Source organism: Emericellopsis cladophorae (assembly GCF_022114955.1).
Source record: "Emericellopsis cladophorae strain MUM 19.33 chromosome Unknown NODE_19_length_326966_cov_119_582185, whole genome shotgun sequence".
NCBI classification, from domain to species: domain Eukaryota; kingdom Fungi; phylum Ascomycota; class Sordariomycetes; order Hypocreales; family Bionectriaceae; genus Emericellopsis; species Emericellopsis cladophorae.
Window position 1 is genome coordinate 158,442 of NW_026250944.1, and position 20,297 is coordinate 178,738.

A 20,297-nucleotide genomic window follows, 5' to 3' on the forward strand; every position below is an offset into this window, starting at 1 on the left:
TGAAATTTTAGATTTCTAGGGCTCCAGGATGACCACCATGCTATTCGTGGTACGATCCGAAACCATTCACTGCCCCTGGAACTACTTAGCAAGAACCTCTCGTCCAACTGCTGATAGGTACTCTGTACAGTGCTTTCAAATCTGTGCCAAGCCGCCGCAGTCGTCGCGTGTCGGAACGTGAGTCAATCACTGTTGGCCAGGCAGGCGGGTTGCCGACGCTCCCATACCAGCATGCCCTGTAGACACAAAGTACAGGCAAATGTTGGCGATTGACTGACACCATGCCATAGAAGTAGATATCAGGAACCTTAATACATAGTGTAGCTGCCTCCGTGACTGGACCAACGGTGGTCGTCTCAACTCATGTTTGCAGATTATGGTGCGGGGCCTCCAGGCTCGAACTTCATATTATTCGAGGGCGGTAAGCCAACCAAGTCCAACTTGGGGTTTCGCCTCTCCAAGGTCGTGTTTCGATCGAGGGGTGATAAACCCTCACTTGCGCGCTAGCTTCATCAAAACGCGACTCGATACTGTACATTGCCACCCAATCGTTCAGTTCCTCCCTCGTCCCCTGCCTCTCCCACCACCACCACCACCACCTCTCCCTGCACCTCTCCCACCGCGTCCACCTCTGCCCCCTCCTCTTCCAGCTCCTGAAGGCGGAGGCCCATAGTCCCGGCGAGGCGGCCTGGGTGGTAGCGAATCCTGGCCTCTGGCCCCGACTGGAGGACCTCCTCTTCCAAAGGTTGGGGGCGGCGGTCCTGGCGGAAGAGGTGGCTGACCGCGGAACGAGTCCACTGGCTGCGCAGGCATCTGGATGTTGCTGGCCATGCGGATGTTGCCAAGGGGGGCCCTCCTCTGCGCCGGTTTCTTGCCTAAGAATTCAACCTCGGAATCCTCGTCGTCGGAATAGTGCACAATATTGCCACTCCTCGCGGCATGGCCCTTGATGCGCACTTCCTGTCGCCGTGCCGCGCCCTTGTTTGCGTCTTGTGCAGCCTCGTGTTCAATGGCGCGCTGGCCACAGTCCTTTTCAATGTAAAGGTTGCAGTTTGCCAAAGACCACGTTGGATTCCCCTTGTCCGTGACCTTTCTCGAAGCGCATTCCATCCGGTAGTGTTTGTCGCTGCCGCACAGTGAGCAAGATGGCGCTATAAAGACCACTTTGTTGGTCTTGCCTTGCCGTGGGGCAAATGAGCGCCAGATTTCTGTGCAGTTCTCCTCGAGATGGTCGGTGGAGTTGCAGAAGCCACATGCTAGCCCCTCACTCTTCGTCAAAGCCAACTTCTCTTGGCACTCGGCCTTGGTGTGGCCCTGCTGTCGACATTTGCCGCACCGAACCCGTGATGGACAAGCGAAGTCCCAGTGGCCGCCCCCGTTGCAGAAGCGACAAATTGAGTGGGGACACCTGGATCTAGAATGTCCTTCTTGGCCACACGATAGGCACATGTTTGATGGATCCGAAGCGGACGGAAAGTAGGTCTGTTGTTGCTGCAGGTCCGACGTGTCATAATCACGCGTATGATTCTCGTCACCATTGGGTTCTTGGTGTCCATTTGGCGGACTAGATGTCGGGTTCGCCACAGACGCAGAGCCCAGTGCCTGTATGGGCTGTTCGGTGTGGAAAGTTGGCTCATACTCCGCCTCGCTATCGTCTTCAAGCTCAATCGGCGCCGACGCACTACTAGGCACGGGACCTTGACCGTTGGCGACAGATGCTCCATTGTTGTCCTGTGCTTCTGACTTGTACTCGTAAAACCGAGATGGAGACTTGTCTGTGCGATCCACATCGGTACCAAGTTCAGGCCACGATCTCGTGAACTTGTTCTTGAAAGCAGTGTTCTTCTTTGAAGCTGTGATCACTTGCTTCAAACGCCTCTTGGCACCCTTGGAGCCCTTGTCTTTGACGGTGTTGATGTATTCTGCGTGCCCTGAGAGCAGGTCTTCGACGGTCAAGCCAGGGAGCATGGCAGCATTCATTCGACAGCAGAGATCAATCCACTGGGGGACCTTTTGCTCCCAGGTGTGCGCATTGCCACCCTTGAATTTTCTGTATGCTGGGAGTTCAACCGCCAACCCTCGAATAACATAGATAGGCGGGTCGTCTAGGATGATTGGATCAAAGTCAGACTTGCCCTCGTTGAGCTCCTTGCGCTGCTCCTTCTTCTCTTTGTTGGTGAGTTTCGTCTGGTCAGCGGGCTGTTCGCTTTCTTCAGCCGCGTCGCGTTCCGATTCCTCTGCCAGCATCAGGTCATCGCCGGCGGCCATGTCGTCTTGCCCTCGAGCAGCGCTCTCGGCGTTCTTCTTGAGACGTTTTGATTCCCGAGGGGGCTCTGAGAGATTCGAGTTGCGTAGTGAGCGCTTCTTCATGGCGAGCTGAGATTTCGCCGGCTCTTCCTCGCCGGACGATGAGTCGATAGCTATGACGTCGCCAAAATCTGCATCTTTGGATGCCATGTTGTGAGGTACTAGTACCTTAAGGTGAGGTGAGCCTGTGAGGTTACTCAGGTGCGTGATTCGAGATGAACTGGGCGAAGGGAAGGTGCAATCAAGCCTGTCCAGTTCAGCCCTTGTGGAAGAGTTGCGCGGTTGGTTAAACAATGCAGCAACACATCTACCAAGCCTTCTACTCAATCGCAATGCCCTAGAGACCGGTATTAAGCAGTCTCAATGAGCAAAGATGATGCTGGCAATCCGTCGTAAAGACTTGACCTTGAATGAAAACCCATCGCGACCAATCATAGCCAGCTACGTGAGCATGGACGTTCGAGCGTTCTCTATCCCGAAATTCCGGAGATTAGCCTCAGTTAAGGGTCCTTCACGTGGCCCTCCCTAGCTTAGAAAAAAGCAAGGCTCGTATCACTTTTGCACAGCCTCCGAATCACGTCCTCAGCGGAGCCGTTGCTAGTTGCTGTGAGTACAGCGACGCTATCAGACAAATTGATAGAGAGAGACAATGGACGGGTGTGGTCACACGAAGTAGCAGACACCTATGGCAGTGGACAAAAACAGTGGGAAGCTCCTTAACAGCTACAGCTTGAGTTTTGACCGGGAGCCGCTAGGAGATTGCGGCATTATCGCTCTGTCGCAGCTGCCCCCAGACCCTTATTCCATCTCCAACAGGCGGCCAGCAGTGGGGTCCGTCGCTAGCAGCCTGGCATCTTCTAGACCAGGCAATTACCTTAGATTGACATGGAAGCCCTGTCTGGTTTGTCCGGTCCAAACTTACCTGTACCTATGTTGTCGTCCTTCCCTATTCCCATCCACCGTTACACTGTTTACTTCACTAGAAAACAAAGAGAGACGACCCTGACATACAGACGCATACGTCTTCCGCTAGCATTCTTTCTACTCCAAGACGCGCATTGATTACTCTGCTTTCACTCGCAGTTGCCACCACTCCTCATCAGCCTCCATCCAACCTGTCGACCCCGTACTTCCTGACATCATCAAGGGCAGCTCGCTTGCTGGCCTACAGCCGACCGGACCGTCTCGAGACGAATACCACCCATCTGCCATTGCTGAGGCAGACGCCGCGAGTTTTTCGCGAGCTTGACGACGCCTTCGTAACGAGCCCGAGCAACGATTACCAAGTCTCTCGCAATCGACCCCTGACTCGCGTGTTCAACTCGACCCCTACCTCACACGACATCTTACCCTGCTCGACACCCCGCAACACCGCCAAGCTGTCTTCCCCAATCCTTCTACAACGCACCGTCACTTTTGACGCGGCCAGCGAGTCTCAACGGACGCGCACCAGTGGCGGCAGTGGCAACGGCACTGGCACTGGCACCGGCAGCGCATACCTCGACATGGCAGATCGCAACAAGGATTCGGGGGGCCGGAGACGGCGCTCTAGCAGCATTCTTCAAGTCTATCACGAGCCTCCCGAGACACTCGAGCAGATCAGTGACCAGGCGGCCCTACCAAACCTGAACGCTAACTGGACAAACGCTAAAGGAGCTTGGACGATTCACATTGTGCTCATTGCATGCTTGAAGATCTTCTACGATGTCATCCCAGGAGTTTCGCAAGAAACGTCGTGGACAATGACCAACATCACATACATGATCGGCTCCTACATCATGTTCCACTATGTCCGCGGCGTGCCCTTTGACTTTAACAGCGGGGCCTTCGACAACCTCAACATGTGGGAGCAAATCGACAATGGCGCCCAGTACACACCTACAAAGAAGTTCTTGCTCAGCGTGCCGGTGGTTCTCTTTCTCCTCAGCACGCACTACACGCATTACGATCTTGCGTACTTTGTGATCAATTTCCTAGCGGTGCTCGGTGTGGTCATCCCCAAGCTTCCCTTTGTAAGCGCTGAACGAGAAACAAATAATGCATCAGTTCGACTAACTGCTAGCAGTCTCATCGCATGCGGTTCGGTCTGTTCTCGGGTCTCCCTGAAGAAGAAGAATAATGGGTTGCACGTCGTCACGGAGACGATCTAGGGCAAGCGGACCGAAGCTTGGTTTGCGTGGTGTCTCCTAGAGGCAGCCACGCCAGCAGCTGGCGAGATTGCTAGGCGGAGCTTCTTCGTGGACAGCCCCAACAAGGTTAACGTACTGGAAAAATTGGCAACATGGCGATACTGCATACTTTTAATTGGATTCGGAACCCCATCATCGATCAAGGCAAGCCTTTACGTGTCTCCGGATTCCAGCACGGTTTATGTACACATTATAGACACTGCTTGGGAAGTATCTATAGTCGATACTCGTTATCGTTGGCTAATACTCACAAGGATATTCGGCGTCATCGTGCCCAACCATCATAATTACCCTCCGGCAACGTGACGCCTGTCCTGCCACAGACTACCGCGATGCATGTTCGACATGCGGACGCTAGGTCACCTTGTGACTCTACCCTACCCCCCAAAAAAAGAAAGTTACTCGACGCTGCACGAGATCTAGTCGTTGGGAGTGACCGCACTAGTTATTTGATGGGTAACTGTAACCGTATATGTGCCAAGGTTGCAAACCATACTCTCCGCGTCCCACGAGTTGCCTTTTACAACTTGTTCACTCGTTTACCCCCTTTTTCAAAATGCGCTTCTCTGCCGCTGTGGCCCTTGCGACCCTGTCTACTGGTGCCATTGCCCAGAGACACGACGAGAAGGAAACATTCGCCATCGAATTTGGCAAAGAAAAAAAGCAAAACGACGACCAGAGCAAGGTTGAGATCGAGTTGTTCGAAAACGATTACCGCAAAAACAGCGAGGAGAAGGAAAACAAGAGTAAGAACAAGCATCACGACGGACAAGAGAGTTCGAAAGACCAAGGCAACTTCGAGGGCGAGTGGTTTGGAGACAAGCATCGCCAAAAAAGCCACGAAAGCAAGTACAACAACGACATCGGTCGCTCGAAGAGCAACGACAAAGTTGAGGTTGAGGTGTTTGACAACGAGACCGGAGAGTTCAAGAACCAGGACAATGTCAAGATCGACGTGTTTGAGAACAAGAACCGCAAAGGCGACCAGGACAACAAGCCCCAGACCGGAGGGTTCAAGAACCAGGGCAACGTTCAGGTCGAGGTATTTGACAACGAGACCGGAGAGTTCAAGAACCAGGATAATGTCAAGGTCGACTTGTTTGAGAACAAGAACCGCGGCGACGGCCAGCGTGAGAAGGACCAGGAGTCTGACCAGACCGACACTATCGAGATCGAAGTCCTTGGTGATGACTACGAGCAGAACGGCGAGACCAGCAAGCCCCAGCGCAACACAAGCCAGACCTCGAGCGACTTCGTGGAGGTCGAGAGGTTCAGCGACAAGGGCAAGAACCAGGAGTCAGAGTCCGAGGCTCTACGCTTCCACGAAGACAGCCAGAATGTCGTTTACGTTCAGGGGCTTCACGGCAACAATCCCGCCGAGCCAAAGCCTGATGTAGAGATCTTTGTGGACAACAAGAGCAAGGACTCCGACGTCGTGGAAGTACTCCAGGTAGGCAACAAGACGTTTGCCGTCAATAACGACTGCCAACAAAAGTGCGCTCCCGAGAACAGGGCCTGCCAAGAGCAGTGCACTGAGACCAAGGGCAAGGTCCAGGTTGAGCTGATTCACCAGGAGCCCGTCAGCCCCGAGAAGAATGTCATCATCGAGGAGAAGATTGTCGAGAAGGTCAAGGAGGTCATGATGAAGTGCCCCCAGGTCGAGAAGGAGATCATTGGGAAGTTCGTCGAGATCCCTCTCATCAAGGAGGTGATCATTGAGCGCCCCGAGATTGTCGAGAAGATCATCGAGCGTCCTCAGATCATCGAGGAGATTGTCGAGCGTCCCCAGATCATCGAGCAGATCATCAAGGAAGTCGAGATCGTCATCGTCCAGGCGCCCCCTTTCCCGGTGAAGAACCAGACGGTGCCTCAGCCTCCCATTCCTGTAAAGCCGGTTTTTCTGCCGCCTACCGAGAACCAGACCTTCACCCAGCCTCCAGCTCCTCCAGCTCCTCCAGTTTCTGTGCAGCCCGGAGTTCCTCTGCCTCCTACGCAGAACGTCACGTTCCCTCGACCTCCAGTTCCTGGACAGCCTGGATTTCCTGTGCAGCCTGTGGTCCCTGTGCAGCCTGGAGTTCCTGGACAGCCTGGGATTCCTGGACAGCCTGTGGTCCCTGTGCAGCCTCCGACTCATGTGGAGCCTGGGGTTCCTGTGCAGCCTGGTCCTATTCAACCTAGTGTTCCTCTGCCTCCTGTCCGGAACGTCACGTTCCCTCGGCCTCCGGTTTCTGGACAGCCTGGAGTCCCCGTGCAGCCTGGAATTATTCTGCCTCCTACGCAGAACGTCACGTTCCCTCGGCCTCCGGCTCCTATACAGCCTGGACTTCATGGACAGCCTGGAGTCCCTGGACAGCCTGTGGTCCCTGTGCAGCCTGGAGTCCCTGTACAGCCTGGAGTTCCCGTGCAGCCTGGAGTTCCCGTGCAGCCTGGAGTTCCCGTGCAGCCTGGAGTTCCCGTGCAGCCTGGAATTATTCTGCCTCCTACGCAGAACGTCACGTTCCCTCGGCCTCCGGTTCCTATACAGCCTGGAGTTCCTGGGCAGCCTGGAGTTCCTGGACAGCCTGGAGTTCCTGTGCAGCCTGGCGTTCCCTCGCAGCCTGGCGTTCCCTCGCAGCCTGGCATTCCCTCGCAGCCTGGTGTTCCCCAGCCTCCAACCAGGAACGTGACCGCTCCTAGCCAGCCCCAGGTTCCTGGACGGCCTCAGCAGCCGTTTGTTCCTGGACAGCCCCAGGTTCCTCAGCAGCCGTCAGTGCCTGGACAGCCCCAGGTTCCTCAGCAGCCGTCAGTGCCTGGACAGCCTCAGGTTCCTCAGCAGCCGTCTGTGCCTGGACAGCCTCAGCAACCTCAGCAGCCCGGGCAGCCCTTCGTTCCCGGACAGCCCTTCGTCCCCCAGCCTGTGCCTGTGCCTGGCGGTCCTGTCTCGCCTCCTCCCGCGGTCCCGACGGCTGGCGCTTCTGTTGAGAGTGTTTCCCTTCTGAGCCTCGTGCTTGGAGCAGGCTTCTGGCTTCTATAAAGGATATGGGCAGGCAAGACAAGATTGTCTATTCGGCCTACCTTCACCTTCGACACCGGAGGATGGAGCTGTACCTGCGTGCAAGACCCAGGTCGTCCGGCAGCAAACGCTCACGGTCGGTCGGATAGTACAATAGACAGCGGGAATCCGCAATGTTGGCACGGATCTGTTTGAAACGATCTGTTTGAAAACACAAAACAATATGAGAAAAAGAAAACCTCCCTATTAGATCTTGGGGCGGTGTTGACGAGCGCAACATTTTCATGCAACATTGATTTGGTTTCCAGTAACGTTGTTTCAACATTGGTGCCGGAGTTCAGTTTGCGTCTGTCGTGACGAGATAAAGTACAATAATGTGATAGCTGAGATTTTATTTACCTGTGTTGTTCGACTCTGCAAGTTGTATCGTTTCTGCCCGGATACTGGCAGCCTTCCTTAACCTTACCATCCATCAACAAGACAGCAGTACAAGTCCTTAACATAGCAGAACCCAGATTGACTAAAATTGAAGTGGATTGATTATTATGTATGGATATCATAAGGACGCTGGTATATCTTGAAAGCAAAGTCTTGTTCTACAACTCTCTTCACTGCCTCCTTCACTTCCCCTTTGCACGTTCAGCCATGTGTCGTAACTTTCGTTGTTATTGGTTTTGTCGATGGTGTTGGAGTAGTTTTGGCCATAGGTGCTGTGCTCCCAAAAGGTCAACTCGCTTAGTACTGAGCCATCTTCCTGGACTCGCGACGACGACGGCGGCGACCAGCGCAGCACGTCGCGAACATGAGGACGGTGGAGATCACGGAGAGAATGGCGGCCGCAAGGGCAATGTAGATAGCATTCCCGTAGCGTCCTTCGCCAAACCCATTCTTCACCTCGTCGAGGAGGATGCTGAAGACGGCAAAGTCAACTGCGACTGCGACGACGTTGATCACCGTGGCAACGGCGGCCGCGAGCGTGGCGAGGATGCCGCCAACGGTGGACTTCGCGATAAGGCTGAGGATGAAAGCGATGAAAAGGACACCGGTGCCCACGGGGTGCAGCACGAAGACGTTGCTGAGAGCCTTGGTGCCATCGGCGCGGATATTGTTAATGGCGCTGTCAGCCACGCGCTCCAGGACTCCGGCGGGATCGTAGCCAATGCTGGCGCTGGAGCAGGTAGATCTGACCACAATTAGCTTCAAGCGTGACGACTCAGTTAAAATGGTATACTCACTCAGATCCGGTGACGCCCTGGTAGCAGTAGCCAAACACACCAAACTGGACATCAGCGTTGCCCGGCAAGTCGAGGCTCACGAATGAGATATCCTTGACAACCGGCGCTGAGATGTCGACCACGATGGTGAGGATCATGGCAATGAAGAGCAACGCCGACCCCGCATAGTGCAAGAGTTTGCTGACGGCCATCTTGTTTTGTTTCGAATGAGACCTAGGAATTGTGCTGGGTGGTTGGTCCAGTGAGTGACAATGTAATTATGTGTGCGAGTTAGGCTGGCTGGCTAGGTGCTGTCAGAGGGCTGAGAGCAGTGACACCTTTGCGCGCGTGCAAGGGATATTTTGAATGACAAGACAAGGTTGGAGAGAAACGAGGGAGGACAGGACGTTTTAAAAGGCATGGAAGGGCGCCGTGATGCTAAGCCTGTTGGTTTCTCCACGGGAGAGACGCCTGGATGTCCAATTCTGGGGCAGCAACGTCATCACGGCAGATTCTGGCTCTGCGCCTTGGGCCCCTCTGAATAGCCTTGCCAGATAACCCCGGCCGATTGTAAAGGACCCTTACCCCGTTTGGCCGTGGCGACACGGACCCGGCCATCGAGCTTTGCGAGTTGAACCGGTTTGCGCTGAGCAGTGAGAGAACTTGGCGGTGCGGTCACTGTGCGCAGAGGCCGTGACGTAGGCGGACGTGGCTGTTCAAGCCGGGTGAGTGGGCCCCGTGGCTGCGATCAGTTGCCGTTTATAGGGAGGCATTCAAGGGGAGCCGAGACTCGCAGGGAGACGACACGACAGCATTGCCGACCGTTTGCGCTGCCTTTCTTCACCAGATGGAGGTGACAAATAAACCATCAGCCGAGATGTGAGTACGTATCAATCAACAGTACCCAGGACTGGGAGTACCGAAGTGCGCGCGCGCCCTTCCAAGGGACAGGATTGAAGATGCTCAGAACAGGGCTCGGCAGACCCTGACAATCCTTGTAAAGTGTGCGTATCGCTACGTCAGGCACAAGCATTCTTCTGTCTGTCACTTCAGCTGTATTGTAGTGATTGGTTCAACAGGTTCTGTCTCGCTGGCATGGCGATTGATTGGGACTGATGAAAAGCCCTTGTCGATCCTACGTAGGACGAGCCCTCCCGATCCCTACGCGCACTTGGATCCTCAATGCCGGCTAATTACGTGCCTGTTTCCCACTTTCCACCATACACGACTGTGACATGCCAGAGCCCGATCTGGGCCGTGTTGTTTATGTTGTTGGTGTCGTTGATCCAATGATTACCCACAATGTCTAACGTGGCCTGTGGCTGCACTGCACAGCCGCCAGATGGACCGTGGCACAGCGTTTGGCTCTGAGGCTCGGCTCCGCCGAAGCGTTCTGCTTCTGGAGGAGACGATCAAACGATGAAGCTGCATTTGGGTTCAATCCTCCGCTGATCAGGGTCCTCGAGTGCATGCGTAGGACGTGCATCTTGGGAGCAGTAAAGGAATGCCCGTGCCTGGGTAGGGGGTATGCGCCGACAGAAGCCCCCGACGCTAGGGTCTCCGTGGCGTGGGGGACACATGAGTATTGTACGTACGTGGCCGTACGTTCAGCGATATTGCGCTGCATCAATGACCTGCTGCTCCCTAGTGTTCTCAAGATTCAGTCGCAAGACCCGACTTTCTCTTCACGTCTCGACAGACTCAAAATCGGGACAGAGCCAAAGGAGTTGGCGAATGCACCTATGCGGCGGGTGAGCATACAGTCGCCTCAGATCTGCCCGTCACTTCCAGAGTCGATGCGACCTTGGACTTGAAACCAAAACGTCGCCCCTCTAGATGTGTCGCTTAGTCGACATCGGAATTTCGTCCTGCCAGCGCGTCCTCCTCCGATAATGGGGCCTCCCGCCTTATAAACTTCGGCCTGTCCTGGCGGATATGTCTAGGGATCCATCTTCGTGCTTCAATGCGTTCTCGCTCGTGTGTATGTTTCCTCTCTACACACTCTGACATGCCCCAATGCGCAAGGCCCGTGGCAGCCATGTTCGAGGGCAAGGACTGCTTGAGCATGGCCGACGTAAAGGTGTCGGTTTCTGTGAACTGGTCCGGCCATGAGCCCTGAAGCGGATCGTGAAACCCCTGGTCCGCGTGCTGGCTGCTCTTTGGGCTGATTGTGATGGTGAACGTTGTCCTCTCTTCTGGGCACTGACTGCTATCAGACTCAATCGGATCAGAGATTATCGTATCAGAAATGACCGGATCTGGAGTATGTGAAGACTTCTTGAGGTCAAAGAATATGGGATTCGGTTGCGTCGGCGTCTGCACGGTATAGCTCTTCGGAGATGAGGCTATCAACCTGTCGGCGGCATCGGTGGTCTTCGTAACGGCAATGAACTTGTCCGCCTCTGTCTTCTCCAGTCAGCACAAGTCCCGAGTGTACATTGAAATGCCTCACTAGGTATCGCTTGAATACTTCAAGAGGGCCCTCCCGCTGAAGCACCTGGAGGACTGCACGTCGTTCAGCAAACGTGATCGGGCATGGCTCGACGCAGATGCCAATTGTACGTGGCGCCCAGGCTTTGTTGATCGCGCCCCGTGCCCAGAGGCCTCGAGAACTTCTTGCATGGCGGCTGGCGCTCATGACGATGGTGGTTGTTCCCGTCCGAATCGGTGAGGATTTTCTATTGGGGTCCTGTCTCTCTCCGTACACGTTCATCGCGCCACGGCTGACTACCCGCGCTCAGTCTGCAGAGTAAGGCGGGCTGCAGTCGCTCCGAGGCACCATGCTTTAAATGGTTTAGCGCCTCTTGGTGGGGCATTGAAGCTTCACTCTTGCTGCGACATGGAAGCAATGGAGCTCTTTAGAGTTAACCTTCCACGACGAGAACGAAGCTGCGCGACCCTTGCAACACGACCACGCCTTTATCAATAACTCGACAAACTTGCAGAAAGCCTCCATTGCGTCCTTGATCATTCTCCGGAGTTGTCGTCCGGCTGCTACATCACATGCCATCGTCCATCTAGAGCTCTCGCGCAGCGGCGCGCCATCTTGCTTAGGTGCCAACGAAACGAAGCGAAGCGAAGCAACGCAACGCAACGCAACGCACTCGCACCAAAACCACCTTGCTTCATTCAAATAATCACAGTCAACATGTCGACCCCCAACGCACCGAACGCCGCCAAACACCCTGCGTCCCAGCAGGCCCGCACGCCTTCCCAAGTTCCCGGCGCGACGCCCTCTCAGCTAGCTGGCGCAACACCACCAGTCTCGACGCCATTTTCCAACTCGGCACATGCAGCCTTCTCACCTCGCGGGGGGCCTAATAAGACATCGCCCCAGCAGTTTAAGAAGTCACCAGCTGTGAGCTTACTGGGTCAATTACCGCACAACCTTGCATTCGATAGTCCATCTACGGCAGCTGCGCTTGGCTTGGGCGGCCCCGCGAACATGCCCACCCACGAGGCCATGGAGGGGTTCCAGGACATGAGGTCCATCACGAGGGACGACGATAAGCTTAACAGGCTAGAGGCCATTCTCGAGGTACTCGGTGTAGGTCCTGCGTCTTGGCTGCCGAAGCGTGCCGTACTGATTTCTTGCAGAAGAAGAAAGGCTTCGTTAGCGAGGCCGGCTTGGAACGGCTAGCTCAGCGATACGGATTCGAATGCCTTTCAGAGGACGACACGGCACCGGACGGGCGAAAGGTACGGATGCTCATTATAGCAGGATCGAGCACCTCCATCGAGATCACAATGGACAACAACATTGTTCACAGTGTCAATCTTACATTCCCCGAGTCTTCAGAAGCAGTTGTTCAATGCATGGAACCGGCGGGCAAAATCCTGTTGCAAGATTTGATGCTTGCCCCCAATCAAAGCCCATTGACAAAAACGCTTGACAAATTCGCACTCAACCTTGAGCGTTTGACTACGCTAGACAAGCTCAGTATCATGCCTGCCTTTGACTGTCGCGCTGCCATAGCAGGGTTACACGCCAGTCTACAGGCTTTGCACGACTGGGATTTAGTAAGAGCACGGGAAGAAGGGTCCTCGGCCGAGGTCGCGCTCTCCAGAGTCATCTGTGCCAAGCATGGAGCGCCCGTCATGCATGCCCACGATCGGGTCGGGCTTTCGTTGCGGTATTGGAAGGAAATGGGGCATCTCGCTTCCCAAAAATACCACAAGACATGGCAGCTCGATATCAGCTGCTGCCCACTGCCGCCGCCGCTCGATCCAATGCATCCATTTCCCTCGGCGCGGGTGTCTGACCAATGGCTGGGCAAGGACATTGTGCGGGATGATGGGATGGGTGGTGATGCCAAGTCCTTCCCATTGGACTGGCAAGAGCCGGAGCACGTGTCTTTACCGGCTTCTGACGAGACGAAGAACAACTCAGTGCCCATGTTCGAGGGCGACATACCGACGGGTGGGCCTCCTCAAGTCTCATTTCTCATTAGCTTTGATCCGCCCATCGTGCTGTCATCGCCTGATGCGGCTCGCTTATACACATACACGGGGGCGCCATTGCCAAGTCCTCCGCCGCAAACAACGTTTGATCATATTGTCTTCCCTATACCGGCTGGATCATTGCAAGACGACCCAAGCGAGAACCGCGTCATCCAGCGCCAACGTGAAGTATCCGTCATGGACAAGAAGAGTCAGTTTTCCGAAAAGACACACCTCAACTCATTGTATGTGTACAAGCACATCTACTCGATGGAGGTGAAGGAAATGGTCTTCTCCCATCCGAAACAGCTGATCGACATGCTACCTCTCCTGAGACAGTGGGCTTTCACATCGGTGCTCCTCGAAAACAGCTTTGGCAAGGAAACAAAGGAAGCAAATCTCCCCAAGACGGCTGCCGCGGACGGCGACAGCGAGCAGGATCAGCTCTCTGCTTTCTTGGGCTTGACCAAGGCAACCAAGCCATCGGCCAGCGCTTCTGCTGCGGTCGACCTAAGCATCGACGTTATCATCTGGGTTCACCCCATTCCTCACTTCCAGGTCAAATTTCCATTCAAGGACCAAGGGGCGAACATCACTCTCCAGATATTGGAGAACGGTGTCGTTGACGTGACCGACGAGAATATCCTCGCCCAGACCGACAATGACCGCGTCACCAAAGAAATCCTAGGGAAGGTACTGGAGCAGATGCAAGACCTGTGCAAGTGGGTGGAATGGATACGCTCAAGGCTAGGTTGAGCAGGACAGCTGGGAAGGACACGTCTGTCATGGCGTTACGATACCCTGAGAACATGCATTATCGGACAGATGTATTCTTATACGAGCGAGCTGAACATGTGGCGCTCGTTGTACAGCGCAAGCGAAGAGTCGTCGAATCACACCTTTGACAATTGACTGAACACAGCTTTCATTGCGCACTAAACACACCAATGTGATGTGCGAACCGCAATTACCTTTTCAGCTAAAGGTGTACGTTCGCAAGGTAAGCCCAGATGACCGTGCGTTGTGTTTGCGACGGTTGATATGCGGGTGCCCGTGGTGCTCAAACACTTCGGCAGCTGGCATCCATCCATCTGATAATCAAGCCCGCAGCAACTGGTTCTTTCCATTTAACACTAACTGATTCTCTTCTAGGTTTTCACTCGCGCTCCTCGCTATCTTTCTTCAACCTCTCGACGCGCAGTTGGCCACATTGCAGAGCAAGGAGCTCGCCAACAACGAAATGTTATGGGAAGCAGGCATGTCTTCATACTACGACATGTTCCCTCGGACACCTACAAGCAGGCCTCTGCCACGAGCACCATCAGACAATGCCTACATGGATTCTCGCGCCAAGAATCTGCCGCTTCGACCTGTGGGTTCTTGGCACGACGATGGGCATACCCACAGGGTATCTGAATGTCCGTGCGCAACAGCAGATCTGCTGAGTCTCGAAGACACGGGCGATGTGTATCAGGCAGAGGCACACAGGTGGCATGCCGCCTACCATCACAACCACCGCACTCGGCCGGAGCTAGGGCAAGGACACGGCATGTACACATCACCTTGGCCCAAAGAGTTATCTGTGAGAGCGCCACCCCGTTCCAGCTACGCAGGTACAAGGGCATCCTCTCCACGTCCTGACTCGCTTCTGCTGCCCCCTTCATCGTCACCCCCCCTCCAACGGCCCGGGATGCTGGATCCGACATATTTCCATGCGCTCTCGCGAAGGGGGAATACGATCACATACTGGCTGAGGGTAGAGGATGTCCTAGAGGGACGTCCTGGGCACGAGAAGGTGCCGAGAGGACAATGGCAGAGGCTTGTGGATCTGGCCAGGGATGTTGCCTTTGCAACGACGCAGGATGACGGTGGCTTTTTGCTGCATGGAGGTGAGCGGCAGCCATCTTCCGCTAGGCACGGAAAGCTCCTTGAGGAGAGGCTGATCGTGGGTTGGTGTTTTGCAGATGAACTTGTCGGAGATGTGTGACTGAGACCTGACTCCTGAGCCAACGGGCAGAGTTTGATATAATCACCTCGACGACAACAAAGAAGCAGGGGTGTGGCATCCGGTTGAGACCGCTATCTACGGTGCTCAATTATGAGTTCCCTTATATTATATTCCCAAAGTAGATCAAGGGAACCCCAGCGTATTGACTCACAGACCGGTTCGAGTATCTCCTCGACAGGGGGAGGGCAATAGCAGGGGACAGCCCTAATAATTAATCGAAGGTTTTAGCCAACGCTTGAGAGCCGCCACAATGAATAGTCTCGCAGTCTTGGCTAGTAGAACCGTTCAATTATTGACTCTGCTACTATATACTTCGTGATAAGTTTCTTTTCGGTTCGGGTATCTCCTCGACAACGGGAGGGCAATGGCAGGGGACAACCCCAATATTTGATCGAAGGTTTTAGCCAACGCTTGAGATCTGTCATAATAAACAGTCTCGGAGTATTGAACAACAGACCCGTTTAATTATTGACTTTGCTACTATATACTTCGTGACAAGTTTTTTTTTTCGGTTCGAATATGTCCTCGGCAGCGGGAGAGCAATAGCAGGGGACAGCCCCAATAATTAATCGAAGGTAATAGCCAACGCTTGAGATCTGTCATAATGAACAGTCTCGGAGTATTGACCAATAGACCCGTTCAATTATTGACTCTACTACTATATACATCGGTGACAAGTTTCTTTTCTGTCACAGTTCATGCCTGAGAAGATCTACAGTACTTGCGTATCTAGGAGTGCGATGATCAACCCCACCAGACTCCACAAAACCGCCCACCACCACTCGCAGTGTGCCGTTCGTCTCGTCTCGTCTCAAAAAGAAAGGCAAGAGCGTGTTGTGTCTCGCTGCTGCTGGCGAATTGCGACGTACCATCTGAACAATAAAGTTTTCAAGGCAGGCGCGCCTGCCGGAAAGTCCCAAAACTCTCTCCCAAAAATCTCGCCCACCAAAAAGCGTAACGCCAGTTGCTTCACGCAGCTGGCTGGAGCGATGATTCTGCCCGGGTTCGAACCGGGGACCATGGCGGTGCAATAACTGTTAACACCATGTCATAACCAACTAGACCACAGAACCGTGCTATTTCGAATTGTTGAAATGCAACGGTTAGATTGAAATCTATATCCGTAACTCCTGGGAGGCCTGAAAGACCATGCGTGGTCAGATCACATCAGTGCATGATAAGACAGCTCCCAGCACAGGATCAGAGCTTCAGTATACGTCTGTATGCAGACTTTGGTATGTATACGATGGCAGCTGAGTCGTAGACATGGAGTCATTGTTCGTGTAAGTAAGTACAGTCTCGCTACCTGGGGCAGCCTCAAGTCTTCCACCCACGCAGCTTCACATACAATTCAAGCAACTAATTTACAACCGTGAAGCTTGCTCAAAGACACGAGAGTTATTCTTGTTTCAATTTGTTAGTGATACTTGTCACCGACCCTTAGGCAATGTCTTGCAGGACAATAATCTACTGCCCCTGCCAGCCAACACCCATCAAAATTCTCTTACCTGTGTCCACCGATATCGACGAAACCTCAATGCGCTACAATCAATTCTCTCTTGGACTCCCTCTCCATGATACCCTCAGGCAATGTCTTGCGGGACAATATTCTACTGCCCCTGCCAGCCAACACACATCCCTAAAATTCTCTTACCTGTGTCCACCGATATCGACGAAACCCCAATGCGCTAAAATCAACCCTCTCTTGGACTCTCTCTTGGACTCTCTCTTGGACTTTCTCTCCATGAAATATATGTATACAGAAGTATACAGTCGGCATCATGTTCCAAGTATGTAACTGCACCAGTTTTTACACGTGTATTTCGGTCAAACACTCCGCTCCGCTCAACTGCAACAGGTATCGATTGAGCGATTGTTGGCAACATGCCAAGCTGCCCAAAGGCACTTTTGTCCTTGAAGGATGCTGGGCAGTCAGATCATCAACGACATCTGCATAGGGAAAATGGGGGTGTAAAGGCCTCACAGCCGATCATGCGTGGCCAGCTGTCATTGTAGTAGCGCCTTGTCAATTCCAGCTGCACGTTCGTTGTCGGCGCAGGCTTGTACCCTGATGGAGACATGCAGTGGAGGGGTTCGTGGTGAGTGAGGGGTATCCATAATATCTACAGCGACTACTAACGTTAATTGTTGATTAACTTTCCAGTGCCTGGACCCTGAAAGTTGCGAGTTGTCTGAGTTCGACATGGCGTCTGTCAAAGTGCATGTCGGTTTGCTCCCATCATCTTGGTTTAATTGAGGTAGCAGTCCCAGGATGGAGAGCTGTCATTGACAAAGATACCTTGGAGTGCCCTGTCGCGTGCTCGCTCGCTCGCTCGCCCGCCCTCCAGTCGCTTTCCGTGACATCCGACCAAGCCCGACGAGGCCGGCTGGGTGTCGCCAGCGTCCTTTTAGTCGACATGCTCATCTTAGTACTGCAGCTCCAACCAGACAAAGGTCAGCGCACATATCGTGACTCCACACCTGCCGCAGGGCACAGTCGCTCGCGTGCTCTCGTTGGTGAAAGACGCTTGAAGCGCCATTAAATCAGTCTCTCGGAGTTGGTTCACTGTGATCGTACCGACCGAGCTAATGAGCCGGTCTCACCGCAACTTGCGGTTGCCTCAAAGAAGCGGTAATTAACGTGTGCCGGGCTCTTGTGACGCGTTCGGATGGAAGATGGATAAGGTACCCAACCTAATGGCTAAGAGTATTTGTATCTGGGGTCCCCTCGCTCCAGAGCCCCTCCCCCTCCTCTCCTTTCTTTTCTTTTCCTCTTTTTCTTCTTCAACCACTTCAGACAGCTCCAGCTCAGCTCCAGTCAATCGGACACCATTACTTGATCAAAAACCTCCTTTCTCGAGACTCTGGTCAATCTTGTCCCACTTCACCACCAACAGCACCACCTCCCCCACCTGAAATCGTCACCTACCAAGGATCGAGGCAACTGACCCTCGATCACAACAGTCGTCAAGACGTTTTCCAACCTTCTCAACTCTGTGCATCACCCGTTCGCCGGAGCCCGTTGCTCAGCCTCCCCTGGTGCAGCAGCGGACTCGATCGATACCCAGTAAACGGTCTCCTTAACTCAGACCCGTACCATCTTCCTTGCCAAAAGGAAATACCAACCACTCTTCACGCACCACGTCAAACTCCCCAAGCGCCAGACATCTCACAATGGCGCCTCACGCGGAAGAGCACACGGGCTCCACGAACGGGGCGGGCTACTCCAGCGGTCACTCCACGGCCGCTGCTACCGCAGCCCCCCAAGATGCATTCACTGTCCACTCCCCCAACGTCACCTACACCGACGCCGACATCAAGTCCAAGTACACGTACCGTACCACCAAGGTCGAGGCCGGCGCCGACGGCAAGTACGTCGCCACCCCCCTCGAGACGGCCTATGACTTCAAGACCGAGCGCAAGGTCCCCAAGACGGGCATGATGCTCGTTGGTTGGGGTGGTAACAATGGTACCACCGTCACGGCCGGCATCATCGCCAACAAGCGCGGTCTCGTCTGGGACACCAAGGAGGGATGCCAGGAGGCCAACTACTACGGCTCCGTCGTCATGGGCTCGACCGTCAAGCTCGGCACCGACGCCAAGACCCACAAGGACGTCAACATCCCCTTCAGCCAGGTCCTGCCCATGGTCCACCCCAACGACCTTGTCATTGGCGGCTGGGACATTAGCAAGATGAACATGGCCGACGCCATGGACCGCGCCAAGGTCCTCGAGCCCACCCTCAAGGCCCAGGTCCAGAAGGAGATGAGCGCCATGGTGCCTCTGCCCTCCGTGTACTACCCTGACTTCATTGCCGCGAACCAGGAGGACCGCGCCGACAATGTCCTCGAGGGCAGCAAGGCCTGCAACGCCCACGTCGAGAAGCTGCGCCAGGACATTCGTGACTTTAAGACGGCCAATGGCCTCGACAAGGTCATTGTCATGTGGACTGCCAACACCGAGCGCTACGCCAGCGTCATCGAGGGCGTCAACGACACGGCCGACAACATCCTCAAGTCGATTGAGCAGGGCCACGAGGAGGTCTCTCCCTCCTCCGTCTTCGCCGTCGCCTGTATCCTGGAGAATGCCCCCTTTATCAACGGTTCTCCCCAGAACACCTTTGTCCCTGGTGTGATGCAGCTCGCCGAGAAGCACAACGCGTTCATCGGTGGCGACGACTTCAAGTCTGGCCAGACCAAGATGAAGTCGGCCCTCGTCGACTTTCTGATCAGCGCCGGTATCAAGCTGACCTCCATCGCCAGCTACAACCATCTGGGCAACAATGACGGCAAGAACCTGAGCTCGCAGAAGCAGTTCCGCTCCAAGGAGATCTCAAAGTCCAACGTTGTTGACGACATGGTCGAGGCCAACCACGTCCTCTACAAGGAGGGCGAGCACCCCGACCACTGCGTCGTCATCAAGTACATGCCCGCCGTCGCTGACAACAAGCGTGCCCTCGACGAGTACTATGCCGAGATCTTCCTCGGTGGTCACCAGACCATCTCGTGAGTCTTGCGCATGACAATTGAGATTATTTTTTTTTGGGACACAAAACTAACATGGTCCAACAGCCTCTTCAACATCTGCGAGGATTCCCTCTTGGCCTCGCCCCTCATCATCGATCTCGTTGTCCTCGCTGAGATGATGACCCGTATCCAGTGGAAGGCCGCCTCGACCGACGGCGCCGCCACCACCGAGTACAAGAACTTCCACTCCGTCCTCAGCGTGCTGAGCTACATGCTCAAGGCCCCCATGACGCCCCCCGGTACGCCCGTCGTCAACGCCCTGGCCAAGCAGCGTGCTGCCCTGACCAACATCTTCCGTGCCTGCGTTGGCCTCGAGCCCGAGTCTGACATGACGCTCGAGCACAAGCTGTTCTAAGCAGCTCGGTTGATCCTCGCTGAGGACAAGGCGGCGGAGAAGGAACACTTTCGATTCGAATGTTGAATGAAGTCTGTCTTTACCAAAAGATTGAACTACCCCCTTTTAGTCAGATTGAAGACGGCCTTGGCCGTCGGCATATGAATCAAACAATCTGCAAAATCATGACCTGATCCTACGTGTTTTGATGATGAATGCCATCGAAGAAATGCAGTCTGATTGCTCTACCGTGCCACATTGAGGCTGGTGCTCTCAGCTCAGCTGTT

The 20,297-nt window shown here is 54.4% G+C and overlaps 7 protein-coding genes across 7 annotated transcripts; 4 read left to right on the forward strand and 3 right to left on the reverse strand.

The window, feature by feature from the left end:
* Nucleotides 1–512: 512 nt before the first annotated feature.
* J7T54_003940 (uncharacterized protein) lies at nt 513–2,457 on the reverse strand (the record flags this gene model as incomplete). The annotated part of the gene is made up of 2 exons (XM_051506131.1): nt 513–688; nt 783–2,457. The coding sequence occupies 2 exons, from the start codon at nt 2,455–2,457 to the stop codon at nt 513–515; spliced, it is 1,851 nt and encodes a 616-aa protein (XP_051362530.1).
* A 301-nt stretch (nt 2,458–2,758) lies between these two features.
* Nucleotides 2,759–4,426, forward strand: J7T54_003941 (protein ORM1; the record flags this gene model as incomplete). The annotated part of the gene is made up of 4 exons (XM_051506133.1): nt 2,759–2,806; nt 2,874–2,913; nt 3,391–4,319; nt 4,373–4,426. The coding sequence occupies 4 exons, from the start codon at nt 2,759–2,761 to the stop codon at nt 4,424–4,426; spliced, it is 1,071 nt and encodes a 356-aa protein (XP_051362531.1).
* A 626-nt stretch (nt 4,427–5,052) lies between these two features.
* J7T54_003942 (uncharacterized protein) lies at nt 5,053–7,474 on the forward strand (the record flags this gene model as incomplete). Its single annotated transcript, XM_051506134.1, has 3 exons — nt 5,053–6,381; nt 6,437–7,158; nt 7,222–7,474. The coding sequence occupies 3 exons, from the start codon at nt 5,053–5,055 to the stop codon at nt 7,472–7,474; spliced, it is 2,304 nt and encodes a 767-aa protein (XP_051362532.1).
* Nucleotides 7,475–8,223: 749 nt separating this feature from the next.
* J7T54_003943 (pH-response regulator protein palI/prr-like protein) lies at nt 8,224–8,914 on the reverse strand (the record flags this gene model as incomplete). The annotated part of the gene is made up of 2 exons (XM_051506135.1): nt 8,224–8,671; nt 8,724–8,914. 2 exons carry the CDS (start codon nt 8,912–8,914, stop codon nt 8,224–8,226), a joined length of 639 nt encoding a protein of 212 aa, XP_051362533.1.
* A 1,633-nt stretch (nt 8,915–10,547) lies between these two features.
* J7T54_003944 (uncharacterized protein) lies at nt 10,548–11,340 on the reverse strand (the record flags this gene model as incomplete). The annotated part of the gene is made up of 3 exons (XM_051506136.1): nt 10,548–10,641; nt 10,705–11,104; nt 11,265–11,340. The coding sequence occupies 3 exons, from the start codon at nt 11,338–11,340 to the stop codon at nt 10,548–10,550; spliced, it is 570 nt and encodes a 189-aa protein (XP_051362534.1).
* A 510-nt stretch (nt 11,341–11,850) lies between these two features.
* J7T54_003945 (uncharacterized protein) lies at nt 11,851–13,898 on the forward strand (the record flags this gene model as incomplete). The annotated part of the gene is made up of 2 exons (XM_051506137.1): nt 11,851–12,249; nt 12,300–13,898. The coding sequence occupies 2 exons, from the start codon at nt 11,851–11,853 to the stop codon at nt 13,896–13,898; spliced, it is 1,998 nt and encodes a 665-aa protein (XP_051362535.1).
* A 4,426-nt stretch (nt 13,899–18,324) lies between these two features.
* J7T54_003946 (Inositol-3-phosphate synthase-like protein) lies at nt 18,325–20,031 on the forward strand (the record flags this gene model as incomplete). The annotated part of the gene is made up of 2 exons (XM_051506138.1): nt 18,325–19,655; nt 19,722–20,031. 2 exons carry the CDS (start codon nt 18,325–18,327, stop codon nt 20,029–20,031), a joined length of 1,641 nt encoding a protein of 546 aa, XP_051362536.1.
* Nucleotides 20,032–20,297: the final 266 nt, after the last annotated feature.